Source organism: Lycorma delicatula, chromosome 2, assembly GCF_047948215.1.
Source record: "Lycorma delicatula isolate Av1 chromosome 2, ASM4794821v1, whole genome shotgun sequence".
Classification (NCBI taxonomy): domain Eukaryota; kingdom Metazoa; phylum Arthropoda; class Insecta; order Hemiptera; family Fulgoridae; genus Lycorma; species Lycorma delicatula.
Window position 1 is genome coordinate 201410462 of NC_134456.1, and position 21172 is coordinate 201431633.

The 21172-nt window shown below is 28.6% G+C and overlaps 1 protein-coding gene across 4 annotated transcripts in view; it reads left to right on the forward strand.

The window, feature by feature from the left end:
• The first annotated feature begins 6562 nt into the window (after positions 1-6562).
• Tmem63 (transmembrane protein 63) overlaps positions 6563-21172 on the forward strand; it is a 94590-nt gene continuing 79980 nt past the window's right edge. For 2 of the 4 annotated variants that reach the window (XM_075357010.1, XM_075357009.1), the window contains exon 1: positions 6563-6767. In XM_075357010.1, the coding sequence (XP_075213125.1) occupies positions 6661-6767 (107 nt within the window). In that variant the 5' untranslated portion in view covers positions 6563-6660. Of the gene's footprint in view, positions 6768-11118; positions 11154-21172 lie in introns of those variants that run through there. The other 2 variants (XM_075357012.1, XM_075357011.1) reach the window with 2 other exon arrangements.

The following is a 21172-nucleotide window of genomic DNA, read 5'->3' on the forward strand; positions in this document are numbered from 1 at the left end:
TAAATGTGTTTTGAATATTATGAACAAATATTCATTTGGTACTGGTGAAATAACTGACTATTTTAAAAGTTTTATGTGACGTTGTGTCTTTACAAATTAGATTAGAAATCTTCACTTATGGAGTAAATCCTAGTTAAGGCTTCCTTTGTTATTCCCCTTCATAAAAAAAAAGTTCTATACATCTAAAATTATAGGCTCCTGCTGTTTTTATTAAAATTTTCTAATATTTCAAAAGTATTTGAAAAAACTAAGAGAAATGGATGTTTACATAAAGATTACATATTGACATGACCTTCAGCATGGCTTTAAGAAAAGTTTGTCTACGGAAACTGTCATTAACAGTTTTCAGAAAACATTTTTAGTAGTATAGATAAAAAAATGTCCTTTTCAGTTCTTTGCCATCTCAGCATAAGGCATTCCCTTTAGTCCTGTATTTCTTAATGATGGGAAAAATTAGTTATGATATCGGAGGGGAGTTGCTTACAATTAATTAAAATCATATCTTATCAACCACAAACATGCAACTGAAATTTCCTTTTTTAATAACAATCCATATGTAAAAGATAGGTCTTCGCTTCAACATATACAATGCTGGTAGTCATGGAGAAGTCCCTTGGGCCTTGCTGTTTTTATTTATTCATTGCATTATCTGCCTCCAAGTCTCAATGTCTTTGTGGAAACATTCACCGTGTTTGACACTTACATCTCCAAGGTTATCTGGGAAAAATCCAGATGTGAGTGGAGGAAATATATTTTCAAAGACATATTATATCCCATAGCTCTGAATGAAGTAAGAAGTTGATATCATGGTAATTGTTGGATTTTTGCTTGCTGAGAAAATTTTTGCAAACTTCTTTAAATGACGCCCAAGCTGTACTTTCTACATTATTTACCATAGATTTAAATACATCATCTTTGAGACAAACTCTGTTATTTGAGGACCAACAAATATTCCTTATTTAATTTTTCCTTCACTTACATTCAGAAATTTCTGTCTGATGTTCAAAAATCCAGGACTATGCTTATTCATTAGTTTTACACAATTTTTCAATAATCCCAGTTTGATAAGAAGGGGTAAAAATATTTTTAGTGTTCAGCTAAGAACTCATGAATAATATTTTTTCCATTTGGAGTTAAGTTGTCTTGTTTCTTTAACTCTTTGGTAACATAATGTTTATCCCTAGCTCGGCTATACCATTCGCAAAGAAAACACATGTACTTAGAATGTTAGGCATTGCATGCGTAACAAAATAGCTATAACTTTCAAATCACCACGTATGTTCCAGATATGTTTTTTATAATTTAATTTTTTCAAGAACGTCTTTCATCACATCTTATGTCTCTTTCAAATTAATACCATAAGCAATCTGTGTCGAAGGATATTTGTTACAGTTTTGTAGTATAACCACTTTTAAACTATACTTGGATGAATCTATGAAAAGGCACCAGTCCTCAGATTTATGAACTTGTCCTAATTGCAACATAAACTCATCAATGTTTGTGCAATAAACCAAATTATTTTCATCAATAAAGTATTGAGAAAGTTCTTTTTGTCGGCTTCAAAAGCCTGAAATTTTTGTATTGTTTTGAAGTAAATTCCAACCTTGCAGTCTTGATCCTAACAGTTCAGCTTGATTTTTTGATAAATTTAAATCCCTATCCAATTTATTTAATTCACCTTGTGATATAATCAAAATCATTATTGTCTTCAGTACTGCCTGGTTCTTAATCGCTGCTTTTGACATAGATTCACAGGTGGCTCAGGAACTGGAATAATTTCACTGTGAGGTACAGGCATGATTGCAGATTGCAATGAAGGATATTTTACAGGTGTTTAGATTTTTTAGAAATTCCAGACATACTTTTTAAACAAAAGTAACAATCTGTTACATGATTTTTTTGGTTCACGCCAAACCATAGGTACACCAAATTGCAAAGCCTTCTGTGTACTTTTCAGCCATCCTCTTAAATATACAGAATAATTAGTGCATACTATATGAGGAGCCCACACCTTATCCTGATCACCAATTTTACACTGAAAGTACAAATGATAGGCTTTTTTAATTAAAGGTGTAATGTTTTTTCTATTTGACTTTACAGCACAATAACAAAAGGCATCCATATCATTTACACAATTTTGAGGCATTATGACAACAATAAAACTGAACAAAAATAATTTATTCCTGAATCCAGTGCTTAATACAAACAACACCTGTGTTTTCAGCTACATGTTTTGACCTGCAAAAAGATATGATTAATCTTGTCCATGAAGTCTCTTCAGTATTATAAATGATGTCATAATGTGTGATTATGATATGATTTACTTCTTGGTCTAGTATTGTTTATTTACATCTTTAAAATTATGTTAACAAAGTTAAACAATAAAAAATGAGCTAAAAAAATACAGTATAGGAGCTTAAAATGCCGACTATATGTTGAAAAATGAAAAAATCCTTTAATTAAAGTTTAAAAAATTTTCAAAAATGGTGGGCAATAGAATGAGTCTAAGTTCATATTCATTTTCAGCATCAAAAAAAAAAATTAAAATCATGTATCTTGTGTTAGGAAACAAAAATTATATTTATCAGTGTAATAGCTGTAAGAGTTGACTGGCTGAATCAGAAGCGAGTGAGTGAATATCTGAACATTCTATCTGTGGATGATTTTTTGTGCTCTGTCAATGGCTGTTCACTAGATCAAATTCTGTTATTGTAATAAACTTTGAAACCCTTTCCACCATCATAGACAAGCGAGAAACTGAATGACCAGATACTAAAAAGATTTTCTAATTACGCCTATTTCAAATTTTGTATTAAGTAGAATTAGCTGGTAAATAAATAATATTAATATTTTATTTATATTGGTACATACTTATATATTATTATTACGGATAGAGGGAAACCATGGTAAAATCTTGGTCAGAACAGCTTTACAAAGTAAATCTGTGTAGTTAAAGTACACATTCATTCATAAAAATAATAAGTATATGAAATAACAGAAAAAAGAATGTGATTATATAATCATTCTAAATAACAACTTAGAAGGCATTAATGGAAATTATTTGCCCACATTAAAATTGTGTATGATCAACAAAATGCAAACTCAGGCTTTTTAAAACTTATATTTAAAATTTCATTTAAAATAAACTGGTGGAAGATATTTTAAATTAGTCAGTTGTTTAATAAAAATTGTTTTGAAAGTGGAATGAAATATTGAGTACTTACAGTCCTGAGTTATTTGAAATTAGCTATACCAAATAATTCTGTCTTGATAGAGGTGGATGTTTTTTGGAATTTATATATATATATATATTTTTTTTTTTTAATGTTTGGTGTTTTTTAAATGTTTTTTTTTCTTAATTAAAGTAACAAAGGCCACTTTTATTTCAACATCTTCATGAATGCCCTTTCTTTTCCATCTTATTCTAGTCTCTAAAATAATTTATTGAAGATGTGCACCTCCATGATTGTGCAACTGGATAGATTAATGAATAGTAGGTTTAAATGAACTAAAACAAAACCCTCTAGGGCTAACAACCTTAGGTGTAGTATGTTGAACTCTGTCTACCATCAAAAACAGTAATATCTTGAATTATAGCTTCTTAAAATTAATTGCTCTGAAGACAAAGTCGGATGATCGAATTCCAGGGTGCCTGTAAATATGAAGCTAAAAATCACTTGTTAGCTTGGAGTACTGCAGGTACCTTTCCAAACATAAAAATAAATATAAATATTAACTATTTAATCCAAGTGTACCTCAGAACTACACAAGACTAAATACCTTGATCCTTGCATTTCAAGAAATCAGATTTTTGGATGAACACATTTTTGAATCTGACAGCCTCAGAATTTTTAAGGAAAAAGTCTGTAAAAGAGCAATGACAAATGTTCCACATTTTGAACAGCTTTTATGGTCAGCAAAAAATATTTAGACTCATTGACTTCAAAAATGTAAATGCATGATTATCACTTCTGACCATCAAATCATTAAATAAAAAATACCCACTTATTAATACATGCTCCTGTAAATAATGAAAATAAAACAAATCCAGTAAAATCAAACAATTCTGGAATAAATTGGTAGAAGAAATCCTCAAAATCCCAGTAATTAATGTGAAAACTTTGCTAGGTGATTTTAATGCTCAACTTTGTTCTGAAAGAAAATTTTCTAACATAATTGGTAAATTCAGCTCATAAGAGAACAAATAAGAATGATGAAAGACTAGTCAAACTCTGTGAATGTCTAAACTTAAAAATCATTTCATCACATTTTAAAGCCAAGCCAAGCAAAAAGAAAACTTGGGTTTCCCAAAATCCAATGCTTGGTGAATTTCAACTTGATCATGTAGCTATCCCTCAAAATAGCCTTGAACAACAAGAGAAATTGTAAGATATTGGCTAACGGTTATTAAACTTGAAAACCCCCCAAAAACCTGAATTTAAGCTTCACAACATAGAATCCTGATTCTAGTCCCCCAGACAAGGAATTAAAAATGTGATCAGCTCACTCAACAACAAAGCATCAGGCGAGGATGATATAGTCACAGAATTATGTAAGGTAGCAGAAATTCATTATAGAAACAACCAAACTCTTCCAGAAAATTTGAACAAAAGAAAAAATTCCAAATGATTGGCTTGTCACATTAATTCAATCATTGTATAAAAAAGGCTTAAAAACTGAAGTCAATCCCAACTAAAGGATTCACATTGTTACTTATCACATAAAAAATATTTTCCAAACTACTTCTTAACAGACTTGGACCACAAATTAACTTAAAGTTTGGCAAATATAAAGGTGGATTCAGAAGAAACAGATATTCTACAGAACAAATCCTCACGCTAAAAATGATATAAAAATATTATAACACAAGACCAAAAGACATCTTTATTTCTTTCACAGATTTAAAAGAAACTTATGATTATATCAAAAGAATACAACATTGGCAAAAAACCATAAATTTAATTAAACTCACTTTACCAAAACGGTATCTAAAGTCAAGTATCTAGGTGAAATCAGTGAACCATTTCAAATAAAAACAGGACTAAAACAATGTAATGACATTGAAAACCTTCTGGTTAAATAATGACTCAGTAGAAAAATAGGAACAAAGAACCCCAACATCAAGATTAAATACCTAGCTTTTGTCAACAACTTAGCACTGTGCAGAATCATAAGAAGCAATCAACCAAATTAACAAGTTGAAAGAAGTAGTAGCTGAAAAAAACAGGCTTGCAGATCTCTTTTTCAAATACAGAAATAAAAAGTGACAGTAGGTATCCAAAAGACAATAGAAACAAAGTATGGCAAAATTAAGATCACAGACATTTTAAATATCTTGAAGAAATAATTACCAGAAATGGAACAGCTAAACGTGGATTGAGATCAAAAACACAAATTAGAACAAAACTTTCACGCAAAAAATATTTACAATAAAAAGGATCTTTCTGTAAATGTAAAATTAAGGTATTAATAACACAGTTGCAAGACCAGTCATCTTTTACGTCATGGAGACTACAAATATAACGACTACAATATCTGCTCATACAGAAAGAAGAATTAAGAAGGATTTATAGTCGAAGAACACAAGATGGTCACAGACTAAATAAAGAGATATATGATAAAATTGAAATTGAGATTATGATAAAACCTAGAAGTAATAATAAGAAAACTGCAACTAAAATTCAGTGGACACAAGTTCCAAAAGAACCAATAAAGCTAAAAACAAATTTTCAATAAACACTATTACTATAAAAACAACAAAAAAGTGGTTACATTAAACAGATGAATGAAAGGCTCAAAAAAGTTCAACATTACAGAAAAGGGCTGTCCAGATCCTAAAGAATACAGAAAGAAATTAATTTAATTAAAGGATCCTGTAAGTGAAAAGAAAACCTCAACAGAAGAGAATCGACTCATTTAGAGCTCAAGTTAACAAAAGAAAGAAATGAATGAAGAACTTCCAGAAGAAAAGAAACTACATGAAATGATATGTACGTGATCTTTGAAGCCCTATCCGCGGAGAAAAAAGTTAAACTCGTAAGTATAAACGCTTGGATAGCTAATATATTGTATTTAGTAAATATCTGTCTACACTCTACAGTACAAGAACCATGTATGTAGCTGCTAAACAATAAGAAACTCATTTTTTTATTTTGAAATTTTTTCTCACTTTTTTGAAGAAGCCCCGAATGATAACATTGTATTTCAGGCAGGAATATAATGTTTAATAATTAGGCATAACAAATGTTTAATATTTATAAAAGCGATTTATTAAGATGCTTCGAAATGAAACTTGCAGACTACATCAATTACATCATTAACTGATGTAGTATAAGAATTTATTCAAGTATAAACTTGAATATATTCTTAATGTCAACATATAAATTTACTACCAAAATTTATCGATCAATTCAGACTGGAATCTACTGGTATCTTTTTCTCTTTATAAACAAAACTAGCTATCTTTAATTTTTAAGAAAATATCTGAGCAATTAGTCACGCTTTTTAGCTTCACACAAAATTACACAATAGTGAAAGCAGTGAATTTAAAGAAGGGAGACGTAACACACAAGGCTGTGATTTTGACAGCTTACGAATGCCGTCTACTTCGCCAGCTGGTTGTGTTAGTGTTTTTTTATCATAGTATTAAAAGTTTTTCCTATGTTTGAAAAACTAAAATGTTGTTGTCGGCACATTTTTAGCTGGTGCTCTTTTTCAAAAATTATTTTCCTTAATTTAGGCTATCGTTTCATTTTAGGCTCCATTACGTGAGTATTGTAATGTGTTTGTTATTGTTTTTATTTTGCCACAGAATTTAGTATATTGCTTTAACGGTAACCGAGAATTGTGATCTTTTCATTTCAGGCTGCATAATCCCGTAGTTATTAATATTATTATTTTTAAATTAATATGAAAGCAAGATTGTTATTAAAAAGCCAATTTAATTACATGATGTAGCCTGAGAATTGTTTGGTGCACGGTAGTTGTAAATTCATATTTATTTTGCTGATCCAAAAGGTGAACATGTCTGAATTTTTCTGAGAAATCCTTTCAAATCAACCCAATAATGGAAGGTTAAGGTATAATATGGTGTCAAATTTATTTTTTATTCTGTGTTTCCTGTCAATGATATGCTTATGTCACTCTTAAGATATCATTGTGGTTCAGAAGATATTCTTGCTTAAGAACATTGAGCATGGTTTATTTTTTTAAACCGGTTACACACGAAATTTTGTTTATTGCAGTCTTTTACTGTTGAAAATTGATTTACTTTCATGCATATATAAACTATTTTTTGTATTTAACAGCATTTTAATATCATAAACATTGTTTATCATTTTTTAACATTTATTACCTTTTAAGGATATGATTTTACATTAAAATCTTTATGCAAGATACATTACCTTTCATAAAAAATCATATTGTGAATAAATATGGGAGTTATTTAGTATTCTTATTGAGCAGAAATGTATTTATATACTTAATAATTTTTAATGTTTATACACAAACACAACTATAGATTCTAATGCAGTGCTCAAGTGAGATTAAAAATTATAAAAATATTTTTTTTCTAAATTAGCTCAGAATCATATTTTGGTTTAAAGTAAGAGAGAGAAAAATTTACGAAAGCTCATTTTTTAAATTTTAGAAAACAAAAGTCATTTTTAGAAGTTGGTTTGATTTTTTGTTTGGTTTTTAACATTGTTCTTGATCAAGTTTAGGTAATTTCTCTGTGAATTGACCACTTTTTCTGATTTGATGATACAAAGTAATCCTTACACTTTTGAAAATTTATTATATTAATCATGTAACTTCTTCATTAAAAACATTAAAATAAATATCATGTAACTTTTATGAAGTTATTGTGTTTTGTATCAGTTTATAAACAAAGAAAATATTAAAATTTTAATTTCTCATGGAGACTTTACTTTGGTTGCAGATTAATTTTATTTATTAAAAAAAAATGTATGCTGATCTCTGTGATGAGTCGCAGCATCTCACCCTGTCAGTTAGAAATTCTGGATTCAAGTCTGTCAGACAGCATTTTTCGCTAAAAAAATTCATTTTATTATTCATAGACAGCTGTTACAGGGTACCAACCAGAAGAAAAAATCTGAAGTGGACACCACATGACTTCCTTGTACGCCTATTAAATTTCATATACACATTTTTAAAAGTACATAAAAGTTTATTTCACTAATAACTTCTGATTTTTTTTTCATATATATATATATTTATTGTAAAATTTTTTTTTGCAATCATATGTTAATAAATTATTAATAAATCAATATAATTAAAAAAAAAAAGTGAAAAAAAAGGAATGAAGTCGGATTATAACCAATGTACCTTTCCCTTGGAAGATAAAAATATTTTATTAAACTTTTATTTGGCTATTACTCTGGAACCAATGAAAATAAAAACCACTTATGATACATCATTGAAAAGCTCTCAATGAGAACTTATTACTGCTGTTAAGAAAAAGTTCAGTTCAAGTTGGATTTTGGGCTTTTTTTGGACACTTTTGGTCCAGTCAATTACAATCAGAAGGGGAGGTACGCAATTAGATGTTATAACAGTTCTGAATTTAAAATTTCAACATTCTACGGCTAATTGTTCTTGAGTTATGCGAGATACATCTGTACATATAGATGTACGAAACTAGTCAAAATGGATTCGGGATGGTCAAAATGGATATTTCTGTTGAATTCTGAACACTGAAAGTTTTTGCAATTGCACTATTCGTACTCGTACGTTCCTTGTATTCGTACAAGGAAGTAATAAAGGAATGTAAAGGAGTTGTTAATTGCTGTTGGGCTTTCTCTGCTACTGTTAGCATTCTATTTATTGTTCTGAGAACAAATTCTAGTTTTCTTTATTGTGATAAAAAATATATATATATATATATATATATTTATAAAATGATGTTTTTGAATGATTAAAATTTGTTATTAAAATATTTTTACTGTAAAAGTACTGTTTGTTTTAAATCTCTGTGTGTACAATTTTTTTCCAAAATAAGGGAAACAACAAATTATTAAGTTGTGGATCCTTACATCCACTCATAATTTATTTTTGAATTATTATTAAGCCCACCAAGCTGGTCTAGTAGTAACTTGTCATCACAACTTGTTAAATAGCCAATTTTTGAAGTTGACAATAAATGACCTGTTAGATTTACATACTTATTTTATTAGTTTTTTCTCATGTTCAGTTCATTTTAATGTAGTTTACTTTGATGTCTTATTTAAGGCAGTTAACTGGTTTTTAGTTTTCTTGCAAGTTATATATTTAGTTTTCTTGCAAGTTTTTAGTTTTCTTGCAAGTTGTTAGTTTTCTTGCAAGTTATATATTTAGTTATTTATTTAGTTTTCTCTGTTATATATGTGTGTGTATATATATATATTTAAAATTTAACAATGTTTTATAAAGATAAATTATTTTATTACTTACTTTACTCAAAAACTTTGTCTCCTTTTGTTCTATCTTGATTAATTATTTCATTTGTTTTCAAATTATCTTTTATTAAGATATTTGAAACCTTTTAACTTTAATTAAATTTTTATTCATATAGTAACCTTATAAATTATAAAAGGAATTTGTCTTGGTTTTTCGGCTTTAAATTTAGCCAACTAAATCTAAAGCCAAAAAGTTCATTTTTTAAAACAGTATGTTGTGTATAACAAAAATTAACATTTTAAAGAACTTTCTTTATTTTTAATTTTTAATGATCTAATCCTGTTTTTAAAACTTTTGATTAAACTGATTGTTTTGTTTCCGTTTGTTTTAAAGTTTCTCATGTTTTTTAAATTTGAATATATATCTGAAATATAAAACTTGAAACTTTGTTTATGTTTTATAACCTTTTCTTTTATGCTGGCTTTATACTTTGTTAAAGGTTTAAACTTTTTCTTAAATATTCTGAATTTTGTTATTTCTTCTGTTAGTATTTAGATAATTTTATATTGTTTGTATGTCCATTTCTGATTGGTATACCATTTTTTATATAGATTCTTCTCCTTTGTCTTTTTTATGGTACTTAATTTCTCTACTACTTGTATTCTACAACTCAAGTAGTAAAAGTAGTACTTCTACTGCAAGTACTACTAAGTAGTACTACTTCTACAAGAAGTACTCTACTACTTGTTACCAAAATGTCCCTTTGACCCTAAGTCAGCTGAACTTCAGTTTTCTTGGTTTATCTGATGAACGGCCAGTATTCTACTTAGCAGTTGGTGTATTGTTATCATTATGATGTTGAAAATAATTCCCATCCATGTTTTTCATTAATTCTTTTACCATGCATGAATCAGTGTTATTAGTAAGAAAAAAAAATAGTCTTCAGAATTTCAGCTCATTTTTGATGAGCTTTGTATTAGTAGAGCTTTATATTACAGAATAGAGTATTTTGTTTACAGATAACTTACCTTACTTTCTTTATAACTTACCTTTTTAATAATTTTTACATATCAGGCAGTGTATCTATGTCAGACAAAAAGAATATATAAAGAAAGAAATAAGAGATACAAATTACATACACTCTCATTCATTCACTCACTCATATTCACAAATGTAACAGTTAAAAAAATGCCTTGAATTACAATGATGATCACAAATAGTGTAATAAGTTCACTATTGGCGATTTGATATCAACATGTGAATACATTACAAAAACTCATATTTTTTCTAATGATTGAATGCCACTTAGTAAGTGACATTGATTCATATTTCTGTTGTCTTTATCATATGTAAGTCATTATCATTTAGTTAGAAAAAATATTCTACTTAACACATTTTGTTCATAAGAAATTGAATTTTTGTTATTAATGTTTTATTTTAATCATTAATGTCATTGAAATAGAGATGTTGTTTTCTTAAGAAGCATTTTTAGTGTTTATAATACTGATTAGCAGTTGATTATAAGTATTGTGTTGGGCTTGTGAATAACACTTAAAAACAAAAGATTACTTTCAATATTAAATATTTTTTTTTTTCTTTAATTTAATTACTCATACACTTATGTTATTATTTACAAAGCGATTTATATGAATTATATACATTAAAAAGTCTGTGAGATTGTTTTATTTCCTAATAGCTATAAAAATATACCAATTTACTTATTTGTTTGGTTTCACTATGGAGAAATATGCTGACAGGTAAAATCATCATTCTAGAATAACAAATTTCTTGTTGTACAAGGCTGATTGATTGATTTGAACTATTTGCTGAAGTTTCCAATTACTTTAGACAGCTTTCTTGATTTTGGGTTCATAAGCAGCCCTTTCCTTTGTTCATATTATGTAATGTAGAATTTTTAAAACATTTGTAATTAATTATTTTAATTTAGAATTTTTCATAATTATGTGTAACTTATAAGAATATACATTTTCTTTTATGCTGTACTTTTGTGCTCTTATTAAATTTCACATTACAATAGTGTATGTCCTATTTTTACATTAACAAATGTAAAGAATTCAAAACATACTAGTATGCAATATGTTTATATCTTTTAATGGATATTTTATTTAGTGTAACTTTGTTATTCATGAGCTTATGATTTTTCTGTCTATAATGGTCATAGCTGGTTTTATAACAGTACTAAGACATTTCTCTCTCACTCTCTCTGTCTGCGCATGCATGTGTAAATTATTGCCCATTTATGTATTTTAACTCGTCCATTCATTAACTTTTGTTAGAGAGAATTCTATAACAACAGAACTTTTAAAATATGCACCCGACATATCAAAAATATGGGAAAAGTAAAAAATTCTGTAAGAATAGAGATCAACAGTGATTTATCCTCTTCACAGAAAATGTGACTAAATAGATGTTAATGCTGTTATGGAATATTCATGTTACAAGTTTCATAAAAATATTATCTAAAATACTAAAGAATCGAATTGAACCCAAAAGATGGAACAAATTAAGAGAATACCAAGCTTGATTTAGGAAGTCCTGATGTTGAGTAAAAAATTCTGTCTGTTAAATTTATCCATGAAACACAAGCAACAGTTTAAAACTATGTAATGGTCTTTGTTGACTAAAAACGCATACAGTTCTGTAGATTGACACCCCTTTTTGAAATACCAAAAGAATTTGGTGTGGATAATAAAACTGGAAATATAATCAGGGAAACATTAACAAATACATCTTGTGAAGTTATATTTTTAAGCAAAATGTGTAATCCTTTCCTCATAAAAACACTAATAAAACAGGATGATGTACTCACCAATGCTTTTCAGTTGTATGTATAAATATTATCTGCAAGTAGAAAAAGAATGTTTATCTTCAGTTATTTTATTGCAGAGTTCTCTTGCTATTCAATCTGTTCTCCTTCAAAATGCCTTATCATTTATTAAAGGAATGATGTATCGTCATCCAGCAATATGGGCTGCATCAGTCCAGAGTGAGTTAATTTATAGCAGGTGATAATTATAATTTGTTTTCTAATCAATCATGTAAGTCTAGTTTTTGTAACTATATTGGCACTTCAAAATAAAATTACTACTGTAGATTATGAAACTATATGTTTTTCACAGCTGAACATTATTTATTTAATTTTTACTGCCATTATAGCTCTGGAGAGACTTGTGTATACGGGGCAATCTGTTGGTAAACGTTTGTGGTCAATATCTCGAGGGAGTGTGAGACTGTTTAGTGGATCAATTTTCTCAAAGTTTTTCTAACATAACCTCAATTTATATTAAGCTCAGTACACGCATACATGGTTATCTTACTATTTAAAAAAAAAGATGTGCTCCAAAATTTCCCCTTTTCAAACACCAAAAATATATTTATTCTTATTAACCAAGACTTATTTTTAAACCAAATATTTTTAATGTCTTTCTAAGCATAGCAGTAGTGCAAGTGACCCAAAAAAAAAATATTTTGGAGGCAATATTGTGGGTGGGGGAGTTGATCAAAGTTTAAAAATACCAATTTTTTGAATTCTTTTTTGCAGTTTCTTACATTTAACATAGTAAATGAAGAATCAAAAACATTTCTTGGGAGATGGGGAAAAGAAAAAATAAAAAAACCTATTTATTGAATTTTTAAACATCTTTGGTTTGTTTGAAATGTAATGATAATTTTACAATAAAACTTCATCATAGATTACCTCCATTCCAAAAAAGAACTATAAGATAGTTCTTGATGTTTTCATGTATAATTATTTTTCCACTATATAAGAATAAATAACCAATGCCAGGAAAGTATTACAACTGTTGTCACATTTTTTAAGTTATATTAATTAATACAATTTATTTACTTTATATTTAAATTTAATTATAAGAAAAATGTTAAAAATTTGTAAAAATTAAAATTTTGTTTTGGTTTTTTAATAAAAATTGACTTTTATTACAGACCTTATTACATAAATTTTCTCAGAATTAAATACTCTACAAATTTTGATAATAAAATTTTTGCTTTTATTAATCTTTTAACCAAGTTATTATATTGCAAAGTTATTACCAATGTTATAACCAAAGTTATAACTTAAAAATATTAAGATCCCAACCTTATAGAAGAAGGAAGATATGCAATCATTAAAATGTTTTTATAAATTTAATTTCATGTTTATTTTTACACGTTCATCTTTAAAATGTTATTAAATAAAAATTTAAAAATATTGGCCAGACTTGGACAATGCTACATGACTTTTACTTGCCATAAATGATTACCAATATTTTACTCTATTTATCAGTTATATATGCATATAATATTTCTCCTTGCTTTGGTGGTAAATAAATCTTGTAAGTGATGGTTCTGTATTAACTGTAATAGACAAGTGGTTTTGTAATATAGATAGCATCCTCAAAATTTTAGAGTTCGAATTGAGGATAAATGCAGTGACAGCAGCCACATTACATACACAAATTTTTGTAGTTCAGTGAAGTTAAAAAGGTGGTTGTATACAGCTGTTATTTACTACCTAGATTATTAGCTGTCAATGTCACTTAAAATAATAAATGATGCTGTGCCTCATCACATACATCCTATAGCCGCATCCTATGTGACATAGGGGTTTTTATTATGTTGTACAGATTACACAAAACACACTTTTGTAAAAATTTCAATTAAAAATATACAGTAGAAGCAGTAAGATTTGGTTTAACTTCATAAAGGTTTTCAACACATTGTTCACTGGCAGCTCTGGCCCAAGGAAATTTCTGATGAGTGATTATAGCTTATTATAATAACTAATGTGTAGATTTCTATGAACCTTAATTTTTTATGTTTTATGAAGTTTTGGATAATTTGCAAACAACATAATTATACATTCTTACTATATGATATTTACTACTAGACCTAAAGTGCTTTTAAAACACAGTTTAGTAATTAATTTATATTACAAAGATATTCCAAATTATTTTGAAGCCATTATTGACTGTAAATGTCTGTAAATATTATGGCTTGACGTCCTACATTATAAATTATATAAGTAACATTTATTCTGGATATAAGTAACATTTATTCTGGATTTCAAAATTTCTTAGAAAGTCTGGAATATACATAAACAGTTACAACCACTTCTTTTATTAATTATATAACTCCTTTCCACTTTGTAGTTATAGTTCTGTCTTTATTAATACCAGTCCCGTAACAGAAATGAAAAAAAGGTAACACTTTTTTTAATTTCCATCATTGATGATGAATCCAACAACTACACTTACTTGGCAATATTAAAATATTATGTTCTTTTGTTCCTTTTAGTAAATTAATTTGACTTTTGATTAAAAATTGGTATTTTTATAATTTAGAATGGGCATTTTTATAAAAAAATAAAATAATAAATAAATAATAAATTTGTATTTCTCACAATATTTCAAATTCAAATTTTAGAAAATATTTGTTTACATATCGGTTCATAAAACTTAAACCTTATAACCTTGGCTTTTTTTAGATCCAAATTTTAACTGGCTTCCAATAGGTTTAGTGAAATATATCAATTTTTTTAATTGGTATATATTACTCCCCTTGTGTAATACAAATTATTAACCTTAGAGATTACTTCGTCTAAAAAAAAGCCTTTTTTATTTTTAATTTGTAAGACTAGTAGCCTGTGTATAAAACAGGCTACACATCTTCCTCATTTTCCTTTCATATCATCTTTGAAAATTATATTATTGAGATATTTAAAATTTTATTTACTTGCTTGTTCACTCAATCACGATATTAAACATAATGTAAAAATTCTGTTTGCTTTAGTTTATTTTTTTATCCTAATTCATTTGGTACTGTTAAGTGAATTCTGTATCTGTCATTTATTTGGTTTAGTAAATTATCCTGAGCTATTCTGAATGTCCATTATCATCTTCCCTCAGCAGCTTCCAACTTGTAAAATAATTTGCTTTCTCTCCAACAGTGAACTACGATCATTTTTCTGGAACTCTCAACTGTTTCCATCAGTTGAAAATCAGGAAAGTAAGATTTACTGTGCTTGTTTTTTTTCCATTATAAGTCACTGTTATTCTGCAGTGTTAGTGTATTTAAAAAGTTTTTAAACTCATTTTGACCAAAACCTAGCATCATTGATTGTCAACAGTCCTTTTCCCTGCCTCCTTCCCATGTCAGCAAAAAACTGCTCTCATTCTATCATTAGTTTTCTACATCTGATGTTCTCCTCTTGTCTTGCTTCAAAGTGTGTGCATTTAAACTTACTTTTACTGTTTCTCCTCATTACATATTCAAACCACTTATCTTATGATTATTTACACCACTGAGAGGTTTCATAGCAGTATATTACCCCACTCTGTTATTGCTTGCTGAGTATCATTTAGATTGTTTTTATCAGCAAAATGTCACCTTTACAAAAAAGGAAGTTGTATGTAGATCATCTGTCTTAAATTCGAGTTTCAAACTTGCTTCTGTATTAACTCGTTAACTCTTTAACTATATTCTGTATTAGTGCTTCTCCCAGATTTAAATCATACTTTTGCTGAGAATACTGATTGTTTTTATTTATTTGCTAATTTTGTAGAAAATATTCCTCAAGCGTGAATGATATTACCATGTAATATGATTATTTACCATGTATTATTATGATTTATCATGTATTCTTATCCACTTAAATAAATTCACTACATAACAAGTGTTTTTCAATTGGTCCTACTTTATATTCAGTAATATGTTGGTACTTTATCGTTACTTTTACCTCTTGCCTAGTTCACCATTCAAAGTTTTCCTGAAATACTTCTAGAAAAAATACCTGGATCTGCATGCAGTCTTTTTATTTCTTTTGGTTTCTCTACTCTATTTTCTCTTGTTTCCAACTTTTTTGAATCCCTGTTTTATTGCTTGAAGTTTTAATTGTTCTCATAATATGTTGTTTCTATTTCTTTCGTGAAGTTCTTAAATTCTTTCCTTTTTTGCTTCTGTTACTTTTTTAATTTTTTTTATATGAGATTACTTCTTTTGATCCTCTTTTTCTCTAGTTTCCCTCATTTTTCCCACCATATATTATTTGCTGAACTGCTTCTATCTGAAAATTATTATTATTATATTTTGTACTGTACCATCTAGTTTTCTTTTTCTTCTTCAAATGTTATGTTCGAAATGTTTCTGCTATTAAAAAAAAAAGTATTTTTCCTGTACCTTTTTAATTAGCTCCTTCTGTTATTTTCTTTACAATAACTTCTACAGTGAATGGGAAATTAGTGTAGAAGCCTTATTTCAGTCAAAGTAAGGCTGAAAAAATATTATCAAAAGTAGTTACCCAGTCATACATATTATATAGTTAATACTGCTGCTATTTTATATTTTATTTATAATCCTGTGACAATCCTCTCTTGGTAATTATTTATATTCATAAAAATTTATTTAGAATTTTTTAAATATTTAAAAAAATTACTGTTGTAATTATTATTATTTAATAATATTAATTCAAGTGATTTTTATTATTTTCTAATATTAAATGAATAACTTATATAATTAATTATACTTTATTAAATTTTAGCAAAAGAAGTCATCATGCTAATCATTTGTTTGAATTTTAATTCTTACACTTTTTTTATTACCAGATTGTAGGTCATCTTAAGAAACCGGTGGTAAATATGTTTTGTTTATGTTATAAAATATGAGGTCATATATGAAATGACATTTTGTTTAATTTAAAAATGTAATCCATATTTCATTTGTTAAAATTTAATTTTAACAAATTCCCTATCTAGTGCCAGTCATTTCATTTCCGTATACATTCTACATCCCTAACAATTTGTTTTACATACTCCAAATGTTGCCTGCCTCCTCAATTTTACCATTCTGCCTGTCCCTCCAATATTAAAGCGACTATTCCAGGATGCTTAATATGTGGTCTGTAAGTCCATCTCTTCTTTTAACTATATTTTTCCAAATGCTTCTTTCTTCATCAATTTGCCACAACACCTCTTCATCAGTTTATCCACCCATCTGATTTTTAATATTCTCCTTTAGCACCACATTTCAAAAGCTTATAATCTTTTCTTTTCAGGTACTCTGATCATGCAAGTTTCACTTCCACATAAAGCTACGCTCCAAAAATATAATTTCAAAATTGTTTTCCTGACTTTTAATTAATTTTTGATGTAATCAGATTTATTTCTGACTGAAGGCTCATTTTGCCTGTGCTATTCGGCATTTTATATTTCTTCTGCTTCGTCCATCTTTAGTAATTCTTCTTCCCAAATTTTCAAAATTCTTCTACCTTCGTAATCTTTTCTCTTCCTATTTTTAAATTCAATGGTCCATCCACATTAATTCTACTACATTTCATTACTTTCGTTTTGTGACTTGTTTATTTTCATGTAGTAGTTTTTGCATAGGACTTCATTCATGCCGTTCATTGTTTCTTCTAAATCTTTTTTTTTTCTCAGCTAGAACTACTATATCATCAGCAAATCATAGCTTCTTTATCTTTTTACCTTGTACTCTTACTCCGGATCTAAATTGTTCTTTAACATCATTAACTGATAGGTCTATGTAAAAATAAAAAAGTAACTAGGATAGGGAACATCCTTGTCAGACTCCCTTTTTTATTACGGCTTCTTTTTTATGTTCTTCAGTTATAAGTTGCAATTATCAGTTGCTGTTTGGTTCCTGTAAATTTTAGCAATTGTTCTTCTAACTTTATACTTGAACCCTAATTTTTTTAAAATGATGCACATTTTATTCCAGTCTATGTTATCGAATGCCTTTTCTAGGTTTGTAAATGCCAAATATGTTTGTTTGTTTTTCTTTAATCTTCCTTTTACTATTAATCTGAGTGCTAAAATTGTTTCCCTTGTCTCTGTATTTTTTCTGAAACCAAATTGGTCTTCTCCTAACAGTTCTTTCATTATCCTCTCAATTCTTCTGTACAGAATTCTAGTTAAGATTTTTAATGCTTAACTAGTTAATCTAATTGTTCTGTATTGTTCAAATTTATCTGCTCCTGCTTTCTTTGGTATCATGACTATAACACTCTTTTTGAAGTCCGACAAAACTTCCTTCCCCTCTTTAGTAAATATTACACACCAGTTTGTATAATCTATCTATTGCTTCCTCACCTGCACTGTGCAGTAATTCTGCAGGTATTCTATCTATTCCAGGAGCCTTTCTGCCATTCAGATCTTTTAATGCTCTCTTAAATTCAGATCTCAGTATTGTTTCTCCTTGTTTCTCCCCTTTCATCCTTTTCGACTTCCTCTTCTTCCTTTATAACACCATTTTCCAATTCATTTCCTCCGTATAACTTCAATATATTCTACCCACTTATTGATCTTTCCTTTCATATTATAAATTGTTGTACCATCTTTATTTAACACATTATTAGATTTTAATTTATGTACTGCAAAATTCTACTTAACTTTTCTGTGTGCTCCATATATTTTACCAATGATCATTTTTCTTTCCACTTCTTAACACTTTTCTTTAATCCACTCTTCTTTCGCTAGTTTGCACTTCCTGTTTATACTATTTCTTAATTGTCGATAGTTCCTTTTACTTTTTTTATCACTATCATTCTTATATTTTCTACGTTCATCCATCAGCTGCAATATATCCTCTGATATCCAAGGTTTTCTACCAGTTTTCTTTGTTCCACCTAAGTTCGCTTCTGGTGATTTAAGAATTTTCTTTTTAACATTCTCTCGTTCTTCTTCTACATTTTCTATGTTATCTCTTAAACCTCTTGCAATGTCTTTCTCAAAAATGTTCTTTACCTCCTCTTCCTCAAGCTTCTCTAAATTCCACTGATTAATCTGACACCTTTTCTTCAGGTTTTTAAACACCAATCTACATTGCATTATCACTAAATTATGGTTGCTATCAATGTCTGCTCCAGGGCAAGCTTTGTAGTCGACGAGTTGATTTCTAAATTTTTGCTTAACCATGATATAATCTATCTGATCTTGAAGTATCACCTGGGTTTTTCCATATGATTATTCTTCTATTATTATTTTTAAGCTGGGTGTTGGCAATTACTAAATTATTCTTCGTGCAAAACTCTCTATAAGTCGCCCGCCCATATTCATCTACCATAATTCCTTCCTTGCCTTTTCCAATGCTTGCATTCCAATCTCTAACTGTTATTAAATTTTCATCTTCTTTTAAGTGTTTAATTACTTCATCAATTTCTTCGTATGCACACTATCTCTTCATCATCATGGGTACTTGTAGGCATATAGATGTTAGCAGTCGTTGTCGGCTTAGGTTTTGATTTTATCCTTATTACAATGATTCTGTTACTATGCATTTTGAAATACTCCATTCTCTTCCCTATCTTCTTGTTCATAATGAAACCTACTCCTGCCTCCCCTTTATTTGATGCTGTGTTAATTCTATAATCACCTGACCAAAAGTTGTTTTCCTCTTCCCACCGAACCTCATTAATTGCTTCTACATCTACATTTAATCTGTCCATTTCCCTCTAAAATTTTCTAACATATCAACCTTTTTAAGACTTCAAACATTCCATGCTCCAACTCTTAAAATGCTATCTTTTAATTGTCTGGTGACCCCTTCCTTAGTAGTTCCCACTCGGAGATCTGAACGGGGGCATAGTTTACCTCCAGAATATTTTACCAAGGAAGCCGCCTCCATCTTGGTTACATGAAAATGCAGAGAGACATTGAAAAGAAGCAGCTGTAGTTTTCCATTGCTTTCAGCTGCACAGTATCTAGAAAATTGAGTGATATTGATATGATCATAATATCCTCAGGATCATATATCAGGATAAGTCCTCCTGACCTACACCCTTAACAACTACTGAAAGAGCTGCTGCCCTCTTTCAGGAATCATTCCTTAGTCTAGCTCTCAACAGATACCTCTCAGATATGGTTGCATCTTCGGTCCAGCTACTCTGCATCACTGAACACTCAACCCTCTTCACCATCGACAAGGTCTTATGATACATAGAGGAAGAGCTAATTATAGTTTATATTTTAAAAATCAAAACATATTCTTTACTGGGATTTTAATTAAACAAAATTTCAAGTTACAAAATGAAATACCTGCAGCCTTCGTCATTTCCTTTTCTACATATCCATGCAAAGATGAATTTAAATATATAAATGACTGTCGTGTGGAATCTCTATCTGTGGCTCATTAATTTTTAAGAAAAAAATTTATTTTTATTGCAGATTTTATGTAAAATGGTTAGGTGTAAATCAGTTGATCAGACTGTTTCTTGTGATAAGTACTGTGGACTGTTTCTTGTCCATACTAAAGTGTTTCGATAAAGTTGCTAAGTGTTTTAAACACTGTTTGAAATGTTATTTATTTATTCTTATAGCAATCTTAGGCAAACATCCAGTTAGTTATTTTTTGATTAGGATAAGATATAAGTGTGAGGGATGTCAAGCTTGACCAGATTAAAATTCAGAACATTCAGTTGAAAGAATGAGATACGACCATTAAAACCATATTGTAGGTTTAATTTCATCTTTATTTTCTCTTGATTCTCAAATGAATATAAATAAATCTAATGAAGTTTAAATTTTACACACACTGTTCTTTCCTACCATATTTCCATAGAGAAGCCAGGTTTTAATAGTGAATTAAATCATAGAGCAAAATAATGATAATATTTAAGTTAAAGAAATTAAATAAAAAAATGTAGTTAAAAGAAAATTATGAACTGCAGTTAATAATTTGTAAAAGAACACATACAATTAGCATGAGCTTGTATATTTTTCCTTACTTCATACTCATTTTATTGTGA